We start from the raw sequence: 20,086 nt of genomic DNA, 5'->3' as shown, positions 1-20,086 counted from the left end.
AAGAGTTTGAGCTCGTTTAATGAAAAAGTAGTAAGTCTGTTCTCCTAGATCAACGTCTACGCACCAGTGCATATTTACTACTTTTTGGTGCTCACCAGGATTTTGAATAGTACTCACGAAAAGATGGGCTAGACACAGCATTCTGGACAACTACCGGGAATGGCAGGTGACTCATCCACACTGTCCTGGTCCCCTTGTGCAGAGTTCTCTGTAGTAGAACATTCTCCATAGTGAAAATGAAGCCCCCTGTGCAAAGGCAAATTCTGATTCTTCTTGTGTTCAAGGAACAACATTTTTCCATATACCCTCACCAAATGTGGCTCTGATTTTTATCCTTCTACCTGGAAGGAGAGTTACACTAACCTTGGCTGGAGTAAACCTCTGACCATTTCTAGGGGTTCCAAACTTCCAAGACAAGCCATTCTTTGAAGCACCCCTTATCCCTCCTTGACTGGGATGTATGTAAGCACATTTCCCCACATTCGAAGCAAAGAAATCCACATTTGTTAATATACTCACTCCTGCCAGGAATTCTTTTGTGAATTCCTTAAATACATAGAAATGGTAAATTTAGTTATAAATGCACCTTTTTGAATCTAGATCTTTGTTCTAAGGATAAAATAAACAACCTTTTTAAAAGGTAATGGCACACAGACTTAGGTGATGAAGATTTTCTGTACCTCTATTAAATGTAAAGACTGTTGGCTAATTGAACATTGTAGTTGAAATTGATCAGAAGTCTTGTCAGATTCTCCAAGTAGCTGGTGCCATTGCTTATACAATAGTGTTTTTTTAATAAATATTTTTACTGATTTATAAAAATCAGTATACATTGGTAATAATCACTTAAACAACTAGGCAACATTTCCCAGGTACTTCATAGCCATCACTATTCTCAATCATTGTAATACAAAGCACTCACTTACATCCATTGTTTGCAACCCCGGTGAGATACCTGAAGGCCACCACCAGTTTTTCTCCATTCAATGTCCCACTCACAGGTGCGTGATTGCCTGCCTGATTTATCCCTGTGTTGTCTAGCTGGAGTAGATATCTCATTGCTTCCCCTCTTCTCAGTCTAATACACAGACCATTGACTTTTCATGAGAGTATCTTGAGACCCTGCTCATTGGTACCGTGTTGGTTGCCTCACTTCTCTCATCACATGAAATCACCCAGTGAGCCTGCGCCAAGTCCCTTCCCCAGCCTTCTGCCCAAGTGTGCCTGTCTGTGTCAACCTCCATGTCCTCCACCCCAAAAAATGAATCCCCCGTCCCTATTGCCCCACGCTGCAAGCATAAAATTACCTGCCAACCCAATGGCTAAGGAGTCTGTCTCTCTCAAGCCCCCCAACCCCAAATAACAAACACCAAACCTGTTAGTCTCTACAATATTGGCAACTCCGCTCACCCCCCGGTTGCCACATGAGGCGATCAATATTAAGTGAGTTTGAGTCATAGTCTCTCCTGCCTCTGACTGAACCGGCCTTTGTTTTCTTATTTTCTTTGATAAATCTTTAATAGTTCCGTGGTATATCAGGACTGTGATGGCCCAGCCGTTCCATCCTCCTGTACAGTTGCATTTATCTCCTCTGGCCCCTTCATAGTTTCCATATCTTGTGCCGCTCTCTTGGTAGGTGTCTGTGTGTCTCTGCAGTCTTTTCTTCCCCACTATTTGCCATCCTTCTAGCCAGACCAACACATCCTCCGGCAATGTAAAAAAAGCCAGGATTTCCCCACCGCCCGGAATATCAATATCAAACACCATCATATATTTAATAGTTTGCTTTCTGAGCTCCACTTTCACCTTTTCAAAGGAGCGTCTTTTGGCCTGGATGTCCTGTGTGTAGTCTGGGAATATCATGATGGTTTGAGTCTTGAACTGTAAACTGCCATTTGGCCAGGCAGCTCTCACAATTGCATCACCGGTTTTAAAATTGAGGATATGGACAATGATGGGCTGCGTTTGTGCCCCAGGTCTTGGTGGGCCTCAGTCACCGGATGGAATCTCGGCTGTAAACTGTCCAGAAAGGTCACCAAGTTTTTAATTGTTCCAGAAAGGTCACCCAGTTTTTACATGTATTGGCTATAAAGTTGTCGAAGAAACACTCAACAGCTGTGCCTTCATCTTTTTCAGGGAATCCTACTAAATGGTGGTTGTTTTGCCAAGACCTCTCCTCAGCATCATCTGCCATGGCATGAAGGCAATGTTTTGTCTCCTTAAAATGTCTTACTTCTGCTTGCAAGCACGTTAATGGATTTCGAATGGTTGTCCAGTATACGGTCCACCTCTCCAACACTTGTTGCGATTTTCTTGAAGTCTGTTTACCGAAGATTGATGCCCCCTGCCTCTGTATCTATTTTATTTTCTAAGGCAGATTTTGTTTCCCTGATTGCCAGCAGCAGCCCTTTCAATGAAGAATTCAACAGGTCCCGTTGTGGTGGCGACCCGGTACTTTCTCCCCCTGCTGCGCTTGGCTGCTAATGACAAGGGTAACTCGTCATGGAGTTCCCATTGATTTCAATGGAAATTTAGTGTAAATCATGGAACATGCCTTAGCAGCCAAGTGGTTAACAATATATTTGAGTTTTTCTGGATTCTGCTGGTCTCAATCTCTTTTTGCAGACCAGTATAGGTGACAGCTTGGAAGACTCCTTTGAGGGTGGCACCTCTAGTAGCAGGGTCAGTGGGACTCCAGCCAGCACCTCTGTGGTCCTCTAAGGCTGCTTCAATGAACCAGCACTGCTTTTACCTGTAAGGGGGCCACACTCCCCTTATAAAGCAGCAGCTTCCTAGGTCAACAGATACAGAGGAGTGTGCAACCGAGCGCTCCTCTTCATCCCTTCAAATTACTGGGGCAATCTAACTAGGCCAAACTGCAAGCGGAAATCTGCCACAGCATCACCCCAACAATTAATAGTATTCCGGCACTCCCTCTCATGCAGTTTCTTCAAAACTTCAGGGGTCTGCTGCCCCCAAAGCACTCCGTAATCCCTGTAGGGCCCCGCATCCCTGAACCAGGTCAGGACCATGTCCCATTCTGTTAGGATCAGTTGGCCACCATCTTGTTTTGACATCACCGCTGGAGATTCTTTGAATAATTACCGCCCCATAGCCCCAATGTCTTCGGCTGCAGCCATGCCTTCAGTTCTGGGCACCCCCAGATTTCAGGAAGCTGGGAGATAACATTCAGGTCCCCGAGAACTGTGGATGCTGACCGGCTCATGTCTTCATAATGGTGTAGCACCTTAACCACTCTGTCCCCTCTACTCGCTTGCACAACAAAGTTGGATTTCTCTCCTCAGTACCTAAACAATCGACTAGCCTGGATCGCCAGTGTTGTAGCCATATCCACTGGTTTAAAGCGCTGTTCCTGAGAAATCTAGCAGATTTTTTGTAAACATTTTGAAATCTGTCGACGGCAATCTGGACTAATCAGTGACTTCGCATATTTGATATTTGTGTGAATCGCTTGATGATTTCTTAACAATAGTCCTGTTTCTGCTTCATTGTTAAGGCATTTTTATTGTTTTTCAGGTTTCCTTTGTATCCAAAAGGAGGAGAAAAACTGCAGTTTGACTATGGAGTCTTTCTTCTTAATAAAAATATTGCACAGGTATTTATGGTACTGCAGTCTTTAAATGAGCAAATGTATATATGTTCACTTTTTGCTATTTTACATAGTATTGTTGATTTAATTGTGAAGCTGATGAGCTGCACATATGTTGGGTATAAAAATGATTGCTAGAAAATAATTAATTTTAGCTACGGGACACATCTCAGTGTTCATCTAGCTCGGCACACTACATTTTCACATTGATCAACTGAAAAACAAAGGCCATTGCACAGAATATTCCCTATATCCTCCTCCCTCATTTGATAAGCAGTGTAAATCCCAACATCCTGAACTCTCCCACACCCCCACCGTTTTTAATTTATCATATTTCCGTTCAGTTAAATATTTCTGAGGTCACGTTGCCGTCCGCCTCTCTGATATGGCATCACACAGTGCCATCACACCCTTCCAGTCTTCACTCCGCGATTAGCCAATTTTTAAAGTTCTTTTGCCAGTAATTCTGTATTCTAGGGTACATGTCACCCCCTTTGCAATTTAAAATTATAGTACCGTTGGCCTTTGACATTCGTAATTTAACTTTATCTACTTACCTTTTATTTATCCATGTATATCGTGTGGTGTGACGGTCACTTTTATTCAAAATGTTTTAGTGCTGGTAATTTATATGCTGATAGACCCACGTGGCTCCAACTTTTTTACCTAAGCACTGCAAAAATGTTTAACCGAACTCTTTCACTGTTTGTTAATCATACCTTTGTGTGTCAATGTATATGTTTGTGTATGTATATGTATGTATATGTATATATATATGTGTGTGTGTATATGTTTGTATGTATATTTGTGTGCGTTTGTGTGTATTGTAATGTAATTGCATTTATATGGCGCTTACTATGTATGTACATGTGTCTTTGTGTGTGTGTATGTATATTGTATTGTAATTGCATTTATATGGCGCTTACTATGTATGTGTGTGTATGTATATATATGTATGTATATGTGTTTTTATGTATGTAGTACATACGGGTAACTGTGTAATATGGCCAAATATTGCCACTGATGGGTTCTGGTGGCATAATAAACAGAGACCAAGGGCAGAGTGGTTTGTAAATGTCACCAGGACCACGAGATGTCAATAATAGATCACATTGCACGAGTTTCATGTTATATATATTTTTTTCTATCACATGATATTTTACATGCATTACCCTGCTATAATTTATATTAGTGCGATATTGTTTGTGTTTATTGTGCTATAAATAAATGTTTTAAAACAATGAAGATTCCCTTTAATTGTGGAGAGACCCGAGCATATATTATGCTTTACACAGCAAAAATGAATTCAGCATGCAATTCTGTATTTTAAGGCTGTGTGGGCTTGGGGTTGGCCGCAGGCATATTGTAGTGATATTCGTTTACGTTGAAAAAAAACATAGGTTAAAGTGGAGTCTTATGTGAGGAAAGTAGTAAGGTTTTAATTTCACTGAAAAAGCACTAAAGTTTAAAAACCGAAAATACCCTGAAATTCGCCAGTTATACGAATGTGACACAAGTATAAATTGCATCACTATGATGCACTGCTTATCACTGCAAATATTACATCACTTATGAAGTCTGAAATCTATGGCAGTGCACGTTTTTCATACCACAGTTGCGTGTATCTGCTGGTAAATTTCAGTTGTTTTTTAAACGGTGGTGTTTTTTCATTGTATTTTTAAGGTGTTTTTTTAGGTTACGTTTTCACTACCTTTCTTACGTATAACTCCACTTTAACCTTTGTTTCTTTCAATGAGAACATATATATTATCGCACGGATCCAAAAAACTGTGGTGAATCATGGATATGAAATAAATATCAATTGAAGTTGTGTATTTAAAATATTCGGGAGGATTTACTGGATAGTTAATGCTTTCCAATTCTTAACCCCCTATGAAAATGCTTATATATAAAATATTCATAAAGGGAAATGATAAACATATGCTAACAGGTGTATGGTTAACACTCAATATATCTGTAATTTAATGAATATGATCAAAAAGTTAAATATTTAGGACAAAATACAATTTTAAAGCTTAAATTAGTAGAAACATATGTAGGCAGGATAAATGTAAAGACACTTACCGGGTCAAAGAAATTGTAATCTGAAATTAATTACTGAAAAATAAGAGCACACTGAAATTATGGAAGTCTAAATAGTAACATGTAATCAACTAGCACTCCTACGTTTTAGCGCTACTGTACTGTAGATGTAGAATACTGTATCTTATGAGAGGGAGACAGATCGTAAAATTGCATCTAGTACGAAATAACGCATCTAACATACTTTCCCTGGTCGTATATCACAGTCAGATGTTCTTTGCAACCGATGAAAGTGAGCCATTGTAAGAATGTGCACACTTGCCATTCACAATCATGTGCAACTGCATGTTGTCAGGAAATAATTGATTATCCGCTTATTAAAATGAGACATGAAGTAAATATGGCTGGTAGGTAGAGTGGATTGAGTACACATTTCTTCTCCCACCATGTTCTTGAATATATATTTTTTTGATGCATCATTGATGTTTTAATTTTTAGGTTGAAGCCTACCAGACAGTGCAGCTGTCTGTTTTGCTAACGAGATCTTGGGGACATTCGGGAAGCTTCCCTGCGAATGCATTCTGCCCATTGCTTACCAGTGGCTCTCTGGTTTGTTAGGCACATTTTCTTGCTTTCTGTTTTCTGGCTTTATTTGCTTTAGGGTGTCCAGGCTGAGTTCATTCGTTCCCTAGCCTAACCTCTATTTACTGTTTGCTTCAAACAGTACTGAATTTCTGTAAAGAGGCATTTAAATCTTATTCTTATCTTCTCACATTTGCTTTGAATTCAAAGGCAGAGGTCAAATGTGAGTCTCTGTCTTCCAGGGATCTTGAAATGTACTTTTCTTGTATTTAGGTGACAATCATGCTGGCTCCTCGGTGTGTGTGCTCTGCGATGTTATTTTGTTTTTCTAGCACAAAATAAAATGTAAATGCCTGTAAATGAACTGTGCAGATATTTCACAATATCGAAAGCACAAATTAAGCACATGTCTGGTCATTCTGAAGTGTGTGGAAACAAATATTTAAATATATTAAAACAAATCTGTAATCTAGTTGAGGACATTTCCACACATTATCATTTGTTCCCTGTACACTTGTATCAGTAAAATGTTATGTCTGTGAAAATGTAATGGTCATTTCAATAGAAGATGTGTTGTCTCTAATGGCAGTTGCTCCCATACCATGCATATCCCCTTTACCCCCCACTCTACTATGCACCACTCCATGCCATTGCACTCTACTCTGCACCACTCCACACTACGCCACTTGACTGCGTCCCTGCACTATACTATGCACCGCTCCACTTCTCTCTTTGCTACTCCACACTACTCTATGCCAATGCACTCTATCCAACACTGCTATCCACCACTGCCCTCTTCGCCACACCGCTGCCCTCTTCGCCGAGCCGCTGCCATCTTTGCCGAGCCGCTGCCATCTTCGCCGAGCCGCTGCCATCTTCGCCGCGCCGCTGCCCTCTTCGCCGCGCCGCTGACCTCTTCGCCGCGCCGCTGCACCCTTCCCCGCGCCGCTGCACCCTTCCACACGCTGCTGCACCCTTCCACACGCCGCTGCACCCTTCCCCGTGCCGCTGCACCCTTCCCCGCGCCGCTGCACCCTTCCCTGCGCCGCTGCACCCTTCCCCGCGCCGCTGCACCCTTCCCCGAGCTGCTGCACCCTTCCCTGCACCGCTGCACCCTTCCCCGCGCCGCTGCTTTCTTTGCCACTCTAATCTACTATGCACCACTGCACTCTACAACACTGCACACAACGCCCCTGTATTCCACCCTACGCCACTCTGCCCTGCGCCACTGCACTCACCGCAGCTATTCAACACTGCAGCACTCTGCCCTGCGCCACTGCACTCAAAACCAATACACTACGCCACTATACTCTAAACTAATGTATTCTATGCCACTCTACACCACTGCACTCTGCAACACTGCACTCCCTGCCGCTGCACCTTGCGCCACCACTCTCTACGCCACTCTAATCTACTGTGATCTGCTGCACTCTACGCCGCTTCACTCAATGCCCGTCTATTCTCTGCATCTCTATGCACTATGATAGTGCACTCTTTGCGTCTCCACCACTCTACCCTGTGCCACTGCACTCTATGCTACTGCACTCTGACATTCTAATCAAATCTTTATTGTTCTGTGCGATAATATTCCATAACAATTTATCCACGCAGTTTAAAACACAACTTTCACATTTAAAATTCACAATTGGCTCGAGGATCGCAAATACTAAAAATGCAGATAATCTTTTAATTCAGTGGTTTAGCAATTATGGATAATTATGTTGCCGAGAAATCTTGTTCTACATAATCATGTTAAATGTCTTAATCCGGACAGTAACCCAAACCATTATAATACACTGTGGCGCAAATGAGATGGTAAAAAGATGTTTGGGTGCTGTTCGTTTTATGAGCATAAAGTGCATGTGGCAGTGCTGTGCCTCAATATTTACCCCTCAGACAATCAACATAATGTTGCTCTAAATTAGCTACAGAAATGTGTTTTCCCAATAAAATATCTTTTTTACAACTTTATTCTAGGGGAGAGTTAATTTAGTTCAGAGCCATTGCTTGCTTAAAATGAAAACTTGCAGATATGAAGTGCAATTCTATCCTCAACGTTTTGCCCTTCAGAAATAACCCCTTAGTCTATCTGTGTGTTTTTTACACCCAGAAATAGCAAGAAAGAGTGTTATCGCAAAAGAAACCACTTTGATTATCTCTAAATAAAGTGCAGGTACCTTAGTACTTCCCTCGGTAATAGCCTCTCAAACAATCATCACAGTTACAGTATGTTAAGCAGCAGAAAAAGACATTCTCCATTGAAAGATCTCTATGATTCGTTTTTATGACCTGAATCTAAGAACACAAAGTGCTAATGTGTTTGTCATCCCCTCAGTATTCATCATATTGTGTGTGAGTGCTTCCCTCAGTGTTAGCCTCTCAAACAATCATCACAGAGACATTCTGTGTTGAATCCCTCAGAGGAAATCACACGATTGATTTTTATGGCATTGATCTAAAAACATAAAGTGAAAATCTGTGAAAAAGCTTTTATCGTTCAATTATTTAAAATCATTACAATATACTAACTGTAAAAAAATAGTTATCTAAAAAAGAAACATAAGTTGTATTCCCTAGGCTTTTTCCTCCTGTCAATTAAACGTAAAACCTTTATAGAATGTCATGTTCTGACTATGCAGTTTAAAAACAAAGTGCATTAAATGTTTTTAAATTGGAGGTGTCTGCCTCTCTCCTCCGTCTGGACCTACAGTTTCCTTTTTGCAGCTCGGCGTTTGCGGACAGTCCCGCACGAATTAGGTCTGTAAATTTCCCCAGCCGTGCTACTGTTTGACTTGCTGTAGACGTAAAACACAAGTCCGAAATTTCGCATAAAGTGCCAGTGCGCTTGTCGTCCCCTCAGTGTTAACCCTTCAGGAATCATCGTGTTAGGCATTAGATAGCAGCAGGTAGGTGGATTTTCCTGAAACAAGTACGGGTGCGTTAGCCCATCAGAGAGTCACCACAGTTGCTCTATGCTAGCAGCTGATGGAACCTTTCTCCTTTGGAATGTCTCGAGAGAGGCCACAAGATCTGTATTTCTAACATTGGTCTAGGAAAGAGTTAGTTGAGAGTAAAACGATCACTTGCTTGAGACAATGCAATTTCTTCTCAACATAAAGTGCAAGTGCCCTAAATCCTGCCCTCAATACATACCCCTCGGACAGATGACATATTATTGCACTAAGTAACAGTGAGAGGAAGATACTTTCTGCTGTAAATTGTCTCAATAAGACCTCGTTTTAAGTTGATACAGAAATGAACTGGGTGGAGGTGGTGAAGTTCATATACATTTCTTGCTTAGGGCCTGATAAGTTTTGAGGATCACAGGTTCCGGTCCGATAGTTGTCTGAGGAATGTTATATTCATCTGAGCCTTTTGATTCAGATGTGACTTTGAGGATGTGAAAAATACTTCCTGCGCTCATACTCTTGACTTCCAAGCGGTGTGAATATAAGATGAAGCACCTAGCACGAATTTCTTATCATCTGATCTCATCCTGAGTTCTACGGCTTTGTTACACCTCCTGATGTTAACATTTTTAAAAAGCGTGCGTATATAGTATCTCCAGATGCTCAACGTTTGATGGGCACAGCAAGAGGAAGTGGATAATTGTTTCCGGAGCACCCAGGGAACAATGACACAGGTCAACACCCTCGTCGGACTTTGTTGGCCATCTTTTAATTACTGAAACCACCGACTTTCATGGAGAGTTCTCTTTTCCACTGGGAAGATTTCTTCCAAATATGATTCAAAACCGCAATCTTGTTTGAATGCCGGATAATGTTTTAGCTGTGTACCTACCCAGCTTATCTTTAGTTGTTTCACATTCAACCAGTATCACTACTTTTTGAATGAAGCCCAAGGACTTAACGTCTGATGTTATAGAGAACACTTCATATATAGGCAAACCATGGTAACAGGCGGTAGATTTGATTCTTCATAATGTCCGTTAGTGTGGCTCTGTATGAAACAAGCTCCTCTTTGGACCAGATACGGATCCAGTACTTAACTGGTAGTAGTAAGGCAGTGTATTCCTTGACACACTACTCTGCAAGAGTGCACTCTCTGCCACTGAACTCAATGCCACTCTATTCTGTGCCACTGCACTCTACTCTGCACTACTCTATATCAATGCATTCTACGCTACTCTACATCACTTCACTATACGCCACTCTAATCTATTCTGCACCACTTCACTCTACGCCAATGCGCTATACATCACTACTCTATGCTACTATGAGTGGAGTGGTGTGGCTCACTGGTTAGAGGCGGCAGACCTGTAAGCAGAGGACGGCCCGGGACCAGGGTTCGATTCCCGACGCGGCAGGGTCGTGGACCAGGGTCAGCGGGCTCGATAATTCTCGCCTCGGTGCCTACTCCAGTCAGGGACCACACTCGGCAACTCTGGGCATTAGCTTGCCTCATCTTCACAACGGCCCCCCAGACCGCCGGGGATGCTTGGTCGCACCTTAGAGATACCCATTAGGGACCATCTCTCAGGGTGAGCCAGGACGGGTTCCCCAGCGGTCGAAGCGCGGAGATACTCCTCCGGGAGTTGATTCTAGCGCTATATAAACCCACAATTAAAAATTAATTAATTACTGCACTCTCCTCTACCCATCTGCACTGCTCCATTCTACTCTGAAACAATCTACTCCACGCCCTCCACTCTATGCTATTGCTCTCTACGCCACTGCAGTCTACTCTGTCACTGCACTCTACCTCAATGGATACTACACCACTTTACTCAGAACCAATGTACTCTACGCCAGTCTACTCTGCATGACTGTACTTTATGCCACTTTACTCTAGTCCACTCTGCGACACTCCAAGATACACCACTCTGACGCTCTACTTCATTAAACTCTACTCTGACACTCGACTCCATTCTATGCCGCTTTAACACTACTCAACTTGACAGCGTTCTATGCAACTCTCGCTATGCCACTCCATGCAACTTCTCTCCATTCTATTCTATGACACACTTCTCCACTGTTCTCGACTCCTCCACTCTACGCCACTCCTCCACTTTGACACTCTATGCCAATCCACTGAACTCCGCTTCAATCTACAGAATTTTACTCCACTCTGCCATTACTCTCCTACCCTTCTCCGCTTTTTGCCATTTCACTGTACGACAATCTATTCCGTTCTACGTCATTTTACTCTACAACTTTCTACTCCACTCTACGCAGCGCCCTCTACAACACTCCATGACACTGTCCTTCCACGCCACCCAACTCTACAGCACATCCTTCCACTCTGATACTCTACTACGTCACTCCACGCCACTCAACTCTTCACCACTCTGTGCCACTTCACAACTTTGCCCCACTCCATAACTCTTTAGTCTACTCCACTTTGACACTCCACTCTCCTTTACTGCTCTGACTTTTAGACATGCTGAATATCAGCCACGCTGGTGTACAACATGGCTAAAACCTATTGACAAAGCCAAAAGCTGTTACGTAGGCAAGAGCTGTTAGCTTTGCCAATGCTTGTATACCTTCACTTACATGTTGAGATGAAAGGTCTCAAGATTACTTATGCTGTTCTCTGGACTTCAAGAAAAATATATGTTAGAGCATTAGGAATCTATTGGTCCAATCAGATGTAAATATGAGTCATTTGGGGATGTATTGTCAAAGTTATATAGAGACACAGTCTCAAATAAAATAAAAATGCATGGTGCATTCATGAAATGTAATCACTCATAAATTTAGTATTAAACTACGATACGTTTCTTTTTTCTTTGCTAAATGCACACTGTTTGGATATTCTGGCAAGGTCGCTGTCATGAAAAAACACTATTCTCCCCTTCATACCATCCTTTGTCTCTTTCATGCCCCTACTCAATCGAAATTTACCCCAAATACTAACATTCATAGTATGCCTATAAAAAGAGAGGCTAACAAAATAACCTAAATAATTTGCCAATTATTTGTAGAATGTTTTATACTTTGATTTAAGTTGGTTAGATGCTTAGTTATCGATTGCTAAGAAGGGTTTGTGAGTTCAGCTACCACTGCAAGTTTGTATCTATCCTGCATACAAGTGACAGAGCTGACTCCGAATTTCCTCCTCCTGAGATTGATAAAATGAGCACCACCTGTTGGATACATCGACGTGCCACTGAGATGAAGAAACAATGTCATTAGGGCCATCCAAGTTAACAATATCAATTGTGACATCCACTTTTAGCCTTGTTTCACTTTTTTCACATTGTATTAGCAATCCTTTTGTAAATACTTATGATCAGGTAACATAACACTCCATATTTAAGGTATCTTTCTTTTGAAAAATGTAATTCTCTTATAGTGTTTTGTTATTCTAAAGTTGTATGATAAATGGGCATTTCTTTTTAAGTAAGCTCCTGCCCTAAATGAAAAGCATGAACGTACACTCCTAAGAAGGCAAAACATTGTTGCATCACAAGTGTCTTGTTCTCCGATGAACTATTTTTACGCCCCCATCCTAGTAGCTGTGAACACAATGTCTTCTTGACCCAGTCTCTTTCTACTCAGTACATGTTCCTAATTCGAGTTGGATGAAAGCACTGGCAGAGCCCTCGGCGATAGAAAGAACATGTCATTGGAATGATTCGACTCTGTATGAGTAACCAGCTTTGTAGTGAATAAAGCCTTTCAGCACATCACAAAGTACGGAAATGGGTTGTTTAAGACCGTGTCAGATGCACTTCGGTACAGCAGACAATGGCTGGCACCAACATCTGAGCTTGGCTGCTTCGGAAAGAACATGTCAGGCTAACTTCGACTTTTCCAATTTCTTTAATATCTAGTAAGGCCGATTTGGCAGATGGGCAGATGCTACACTTCAGAGGATTGAAGAGATCCCGAAAATGAGCTCCCAAACACAGACTGCCTCTCTACTCGACTTTAGTGCATCTGCAGTGAAGAGCTGTGAGCGCCAACATACCCCCCCCCCCACCCATCATGGCTGTTTGGAGGGTGGAGTTCTTGTTCTGCAAGTGGAGCAAAGCAGCTGTTATGGGTTTTGGACATCTCAGTACCACTGAGGCCTCCTTATCATACAGTTCGATGTTCTAAGTTAAATAAATCCACGTTGACCTTCAGGACAACCGGCTTCTTAGTGAAATTGAGAATTTCTCACATGCATTTTGCATCAGTGCAAAGATCTTGCATAGGTTGTGTCGGCTCATAGCTGCAAAGTGTCCCAGGTCTCTTCGTGATGTGCTGCTCGAATCTAATGTTTTCATTTTTAATTTCTGGACGAAACCTTTACAGTGAACGGATTTGTCCACCTAGCTTTTTCACCAGATGCTGTTTCTAGGCTGTTAATGTGCGAGATCATGGGCCCAAAACACCAGCATGATTGAATACGAAACATCCCTACAAAGCCAAAACTTCAAGATAATATGTGTCAGAGTGAGCATAGTATGGACTAAACAAATTAGGCCAAACTCATCTCCCTCCGAGATCTGGCATGTGATGTTCCAGTAACAGGACAGTTTGTCAGTAGAGGACTATGTGCGCTGTATAATTCACAGGCGAGTTACTTCAAAATATAAAACGCAGGTTTGCAAGAGCAGGTAAATAGCATATGCTATATTCATGTACTTGTTTACATTATTTTAAAATTAATATAGATTAAAAAATAAAATGGCTTGAAAGCACCCTGCCCACCTGGGACAAGCCCTCTGTGGGAAATAAATTAATGAATGAAATAAAATATTTGAAACTGTGACCGTTTAACTTAACATAATGGCATGATTTTCCCAACCACTATATCTGCTTGAGTCTTGCTCCTTGGGTGAAATGCCTTGTAGAGGGCTGCAGGGGCCTTAGCTTTTTTATGTATGTCGAAAATCGCAAGAAATGTATGTTTTCCAAGGCAGTATTAAGGGGAAGAAATGTAACTTGTGAAAGCATACTTGAACAGTGGAGAGATGGCGGGCGGAGCTCACTAAATGGGCCAGCTGCGAGGGGGAGGTACGTCTGCAACTGGCACTTAGGGCAGGCACTGATACTGCTCTGGAACGAGCCCGGGCCTGGGAGCGGCTGGAACTAGTACTCAAGCTGCTGACCTCTGACGGCGAGGGCTCCCCCGCAGGTAGTCCTGGTTCTTAGACAACCTGGCTTGGGTTGGTGCTAGGCCCGTTTCTTTCCTGGGATCGCCCCGCGCCCCACGTGTTGACTGCATTTTCCTACTGGTTACTCCTGATTGTCGGTCTCGGACCTGCTGTGCCCGCGAGGGAATCGGGCTTACTCTTGTGGACCTCTGACACACCAGGGGGGAGGGGATGGGGGGTGGGGCAGGGGGGAAGGGGGGTAAGGGTTGGAGGGGTTTAGGGGAAGGGGAATTGGGAGGAGGGAGGAAAGATGTTCGTTATTGTTCAGGGTCCAATGGACCAGGTGCGGGGGGAACCGGATGGTTAGAAACGCAGCCATATGCACTACCTGAGAAACAGGTATTTGTGAGTACCCTTGCAGATCTTAGCGAATAATACTCTCCTGTCTACTGCCGCTCGACCTCCGGGGTGCGAGCTAAATGGCCGTGTTAGACTAAGATTTCCATTCCAGAACTTTTGTACCACGAATGCAAGATGCTGTCCTCGTTGGCGACTTGATTGTGCACATATTACTGCTGCAAAAAATATTCTTTAAAAAAAAAAAATGAAAGCATACTTGAAAATGTTGTTTGGTCAAGCAATTGAACAAACGATAAAGTGAGGAAAGTTGACTTGGTAAAGTGGACCATTCTGTCAGCTCATAAGCTTATAAAGAGGTGGATGCAGAGTTGCGGTCAAACAGCACCTAGTTCATCTTTCTTCAAACTTCACAAAGCTGTCTTTTAAAAGCTATTCTGCATAGATCTAATAATTCAATTTGCAGTTAAAGAAAAGCTGTGTAACCATAAAAAATGAAGCTGTTTTGTCTTATACTTTGGCAAAATTTATTTTTCAAGTTTTTATACGCTTTCCAGACTGAATGACGTTTTAGCATTTGTATTAGCTGATGGGATTTAACATTTACTAGACAAACTATCTTCTCGTCAGGCTGAGTTGGCTTCTCAGACCTGATGAAAGTGCGCTGATTTATCGAATTGAGACTTGGCAAACTTATTCTTCAATTGGCTACTTATATTGTTAAAATGAATTAAAGTGAGTAGCTCTCTGTGCTTATTCATTGTCTTTCAAAGTCATAATGAATTGATCTTAGGCCAGTAATGTTAAAAAAAAAAAAATTGTAGAGGAAACCATTTTTTGATTTTGTTAATCATGCTTAAAAAACACTTCTTTCATACAGCAAAATAATAGAATAAAATAGATGGGTGCAACATTAATAACTTTGAATTAGATCCGTTTAATAACTGTTTTCTTGTATGAAAACAATTTTACAGAAGCCATCACTCTAGTTACTTTTAAGTGCAGACTTTTCAGCTTTAGAATATCCCCGGTGGCCCACCAGATCCGCAAGATTTTAACCTCAGTCCTCCCTGTGCCAGTTTGTAGCGTCGCGCGTCACCTCATTGACTTCATTTCACCCTATAAGTGACAATGGTGCCGCAAACTAGCAGCCCGTCTCTGTCTCAACCTCACTCAGTTCCTTTCTTTCCACACGTTTGTGTGCGGACCTGGAGCTCACTCCTTTCTTTTTCTCGCCCTTTGATGAGTTTATTGTAGCAAAATTCTCTTTTAAAGTGCAAGCGAACTAAGTCCCCTCCTAAAGTGACTGGGTTTAAGCTTGTTGCAAACAAATTTCTGTGACTGAGCCCCATGAGATCTGCATGTGGTGTCTTAGATCAGCCCATGACTCCCAAGTCCAACAAGAATGTATGAACCACACAGCAGTCCGGGAACGCAAAGCACAAGCGGGATTTGTCCCAGTATTACCACTCCTAACCTGTGAAGTTGAGTGTTTGTCAGGGTGTCTCGCGATCCTACTCCTGATCCCTGGCTGGGTAGCTGATCCCAATGAACCCTGTTCCAGTGTCCGGGTTTATCGGCAGGTCATGTTGGAAATTTTTGACATTCTTCAAGCTTCCTCTAGCTCACCTTTCGGTCCCAGGAACCATGGATGCCTCTAGTCGGATTAATGGTGGCAGGTTGCAACATCAGGGCAGTCTGTGCCCCCTAAACCTGCCTCTGGTTCTGGTCTGATGCCAGAGCCAGCTTCCTGTCTGTCACTGAGATTGGGTAAACATGTGTGCCTCCTTGAGTTGTGCACAATAGCACACAGTTTGCTTGCTGAAAAAGGTAATCAATGTTTGGGTCTATTTGGCCCTGTTTGATTCAGAGTCTAGAAAGGGTTCCATTTTGCGGCGCATTGGCGGCTATGCCTTACTTACAGTTTGGTCAGGACTTGCTCTGGACGACCTATCCTTGTGTGCTGACTCGGCAGTGACGGCTCACGGGTAAATTAGGAGTATTTAACCTGTTCCTGATGGATTAACAAGGAACAGTTGTTGCCGGTATTGAACCCGCCCTGGGTGCAAACGCTACAGCAGGGATTGACTAGGCTGGTTTAATCTGTTATTTATCGCCTTTGAGAGGAAAAGGTTGCTTAAGTGGCGGCCATCTTAACACTATAATTAAGCCAATTGTCCTATCCATATTGGACTAAAGCTTCTACTTATTAACCATTACCAGTGTGGGTTGTTGACAGCATATTCTCCATTTATAAGTCTAAGTTGTGTCCGGTGGGAATTCCACTCGTCTTGGAACTGTAGTGATAAAAACTGTTAAATTATCGTTGATGAGGGACGGCCTCTATGCATGTTTTTTCAGTTCGCTATCAGTATCATACTATGTCATCCTAAAAGTATCAATATGTTTACGAGATATTAGGAGTATTAAGAGAAGGATTTGCTTTGTATGATCAGGTAGTTTGTTCGGCAGTGTGGAAATTGGTCTAGCTGTCGGAACTATTTGCAATTTCCACAACCTTAAGCACATTAAGATTATTATTTTTTTCTGCAAGCATCATACTGTTTGTAGAGGATTCCTACTAGATCCCACATATATTGTACTTCTCTTGTATTCATCCAGTCAGGTTTCAGTGTGTATGTCACATTTACTTTTTCATCTATGGGTATTGGTTCCCTTGACCACAACCAGGGCACCTAGCCTTGTCCACCACTTTGTCAGCAGCAGTTATATTCCCCAGTTAAGCCCATGTAGCGAAGCAGCTCATTTTCTTACATTGTCCTCACAAATAACATTTCCAACCATGACCGCAGGCACACATTTGCAGGCACGACAATGTTGGATTAGTTTCGCCGAAACTAAACTTGTTTTTACATCTAACTTCACATAACATTATCACAATGCTCTGAACATCATGTGCAAGGTCTCGTTTCGTACTACGTACAAATGTCATAACGATCTTTATCCATGGGGTGGCATGGCTATCTACATATCCATAACATTACTAATCTATGCTTGCATCACAAGGTTGCTTTCTATTGTAAAAGATGATCATCCCGATAGATTAGTAGAGAAGGTACTTCCTCTGGCACCGAGGGTCCTTGCATGCTGAGAAATCCCCACGCAGCCGTCTGACATCTCGTGAGCGGTGTCCAGTTTGTGACCAAGACTGGGTCCTTCACTGTGTCCCATCAGGTAATGCTGTTGGAATGTCCCTGGGGGGGGATGCTTGGCTCTACAACAACACACACTCTAGGTGCACTTACAGTAGAGTTCGCATAGTAGGAGTGCGCTAGATTACTGATTTGTTTATATGCCTGCATATATACAGTTGTTTAGGACCATGGTAGAGCTATATCTACTGTTTACGCTTTTGGTGCTTGTGATCATTTATCTGTTTCGGTCTACTAATCGTTGCAGGACACATTTGATAGAAGAATAATGTTGGTTCAATAAATATTATTGAAAACGTCACACTGTGTGTCTGAGCGAAAGATACTGTACTGTTTCCACGATCCATGAGGGGTTCGGGGTTGTCATGTTCAGTGGTTGCCAGAAATCATTCACTCCCTGGCAGGCTAGGGGGGCTCATGGTGACACTGTGAGCTAGCTGGTCTATAGGCCAACATATCCTGTGGGGGTGTCCAGTTCAGTCTTCTTGACACCAAGCCCTTAGTTCCCTGGGAGCGGCGAAGACTTGGAATGCACTGCCACTGAGCCTTAGACAGCTTCCAGACCTTCTATCATTCAGGAAAGCTCTTAAAACATGGCTCTTCACACTCTAACGCCCCAGTTCATATGCACTAGTAATCATACCAGCGCCAGGACACCTTTGGGTAACAGTGCGCTTTAAAAATGTCATAAATAAATAAATAGTTTGTTGTCAGGACAATGCTCAGGTCCTATGGATTGGTAGGAATTACAAGCCACAGCTTTGTCATGTTTTCAGCTATTATCTGGCAAAGATTGCCCCCTCTTCCTGTCAACACCATTTCTAATACATGAAACAAGAGGTTGTGTCCACAAAGCCAAATGTTTCCTGAGGCAATTAGAGGGGTGAGATCCTGCATCCCACAACTGATTGTCCTGTGACTGCTGAATGAAATGTAATGTCTTTGGGTTTAACACTTGGCCTCATGTTAAAATATTAACTCCGGTCGTCTGTTTACTTTAATGCAGAATGTCCACCTCACCCAAGATGGCACCTTTAATGATCCTCCTTGATCTAGTCTTGTCATCGCACGTAGTGCCACATGTTATATACCTATTGCCCGAATTAGGATGTCATTGGCCAGCATCCTGCCTCTGTACATATTTCGTTTATGGCTACTGATGCTGCCTTTCTCCCTCTTTCTGCTGCCCATTTTCAAAGCACAGTGATGAAGGGAGTTCCTTACACGGTGTTGTGTGTTTTAGCAGCATATATATACATGTCGCCTAACGTGGATACCACACAGCTGAAGTCCTCAGTCTGTGCCTGGCCTCCAGAACCACAAGTAAGTTTCACGCTTTGTGGCACTGCCCTAAAGGATTCGAACCCAAGGTGAATCAAGGGAATTGCATTATTGGAGTGGCAAGTATGATTGATTAAAAAGCTGTTCCTTCCCAGGCCTTGAATCGGGGTTAAACCTAAAAAGTTTGTTCGGGAGAAAGGAGAATCAAGTGGCCATATTGTAGATTAGTCCCGCCTCCCGTTGTCATTCTTAGCCCCGACAGGATTGTGAAATACTGTGTGGTGCGATTTCAGGTTCTTGTGTTTTCGGGCAACGGACAAAGATGACCTCTTTCTTATGTTTGTATCTTTATAACTTCACACTGCTTTTTGCAGCTGCTGAAAAGGTTTGTTTGCCATAGCTGATAGTCCTGCTAGGCCCCTGCTTTATGCACAAATGACTAAGTCCGAACAAGTGCACACAGATAGAGCATTTCTAGCAGCAGTTAAATATATTTTCAGTATAATTAAAAACTTCTCGATATGTTTTCCTTTTTCTTTTTAATTTATGCCCGGTCTAAAAAAAAAATACAACACCTAAACTCAAAATGCTTAATTGTTGCATGTACATTTCAGGCAGGGGAGGATTGAGAAACAATTTGAGCTATCACTATGTGAAGCCGCGGGTGAGACGGGCCTCTCGGGGAAGCAATGTTTACTCGTATTTCTAATTTTAGTTAGAGGGGGGTTGAAGAGAATCAGCCAGAAACAAAAGTCGGATTAGAACAGCGAGCAGCAGCAATTTGGCTCCCATGCATGGCTTTACTCAACAAACAATGCAAGAGCAAGTTCTATGCAAAACTTATTGCCTGCCAGTTGAATCCTCAGCCTTTGTGCTGCAAGACTTGTGTGAACATCAGGTCTTGTGCCAAGACATTCTCCTGCTACAATTGGCGTCCTGCAAGCCACCTTTTGTGCCCAGTGAAGGAAGGCAAACATTAACATGATGAAT

General features: G+C 42.5%; 1 protein-coding gene across 2 annotated transcripts in view; it reads left to right on the top strand.

Moving 5' to 3' along the window:
• UVRAG (UV radiation resistance associated) overlaps window positions 1-20,086 on the top strand; it is a 406,695-nt gene that overhangs the window by 328,399 nt on the left and 58,210 nt on the right. For both annotated transcript variants that reach the window (XM_078658530.1, XM_078658531.1), the window contains one exon: window positions 3,538-3,616. In XM_078658530.1, the coding sequence (XP_078514656.1) occupies window positions 3,538-3,616 (79 nt within the window). The remainder of the gene's footprint in view (window positions 1-3,537; window positions 3,617-20,086) is intronic.

Source organism: Lissotriton helveticus, chromosome 8 (genome assembly GCF_964261635.1).
Source record: "Lissotriton helveticus chromosome 8, aLisHel1.1, whole genome shotgun sequence".
Classification (NCBI taxonomy): domain Eukaryota; kingdom Metazoa; phylum Chordata; class Amphibia; order Caudata; family Salamandridae; genus Lissotriton; species Lissotriton helveticus.
This window is presented reverse-complemented; position numbering and strand designations above follow the sequence as displayed.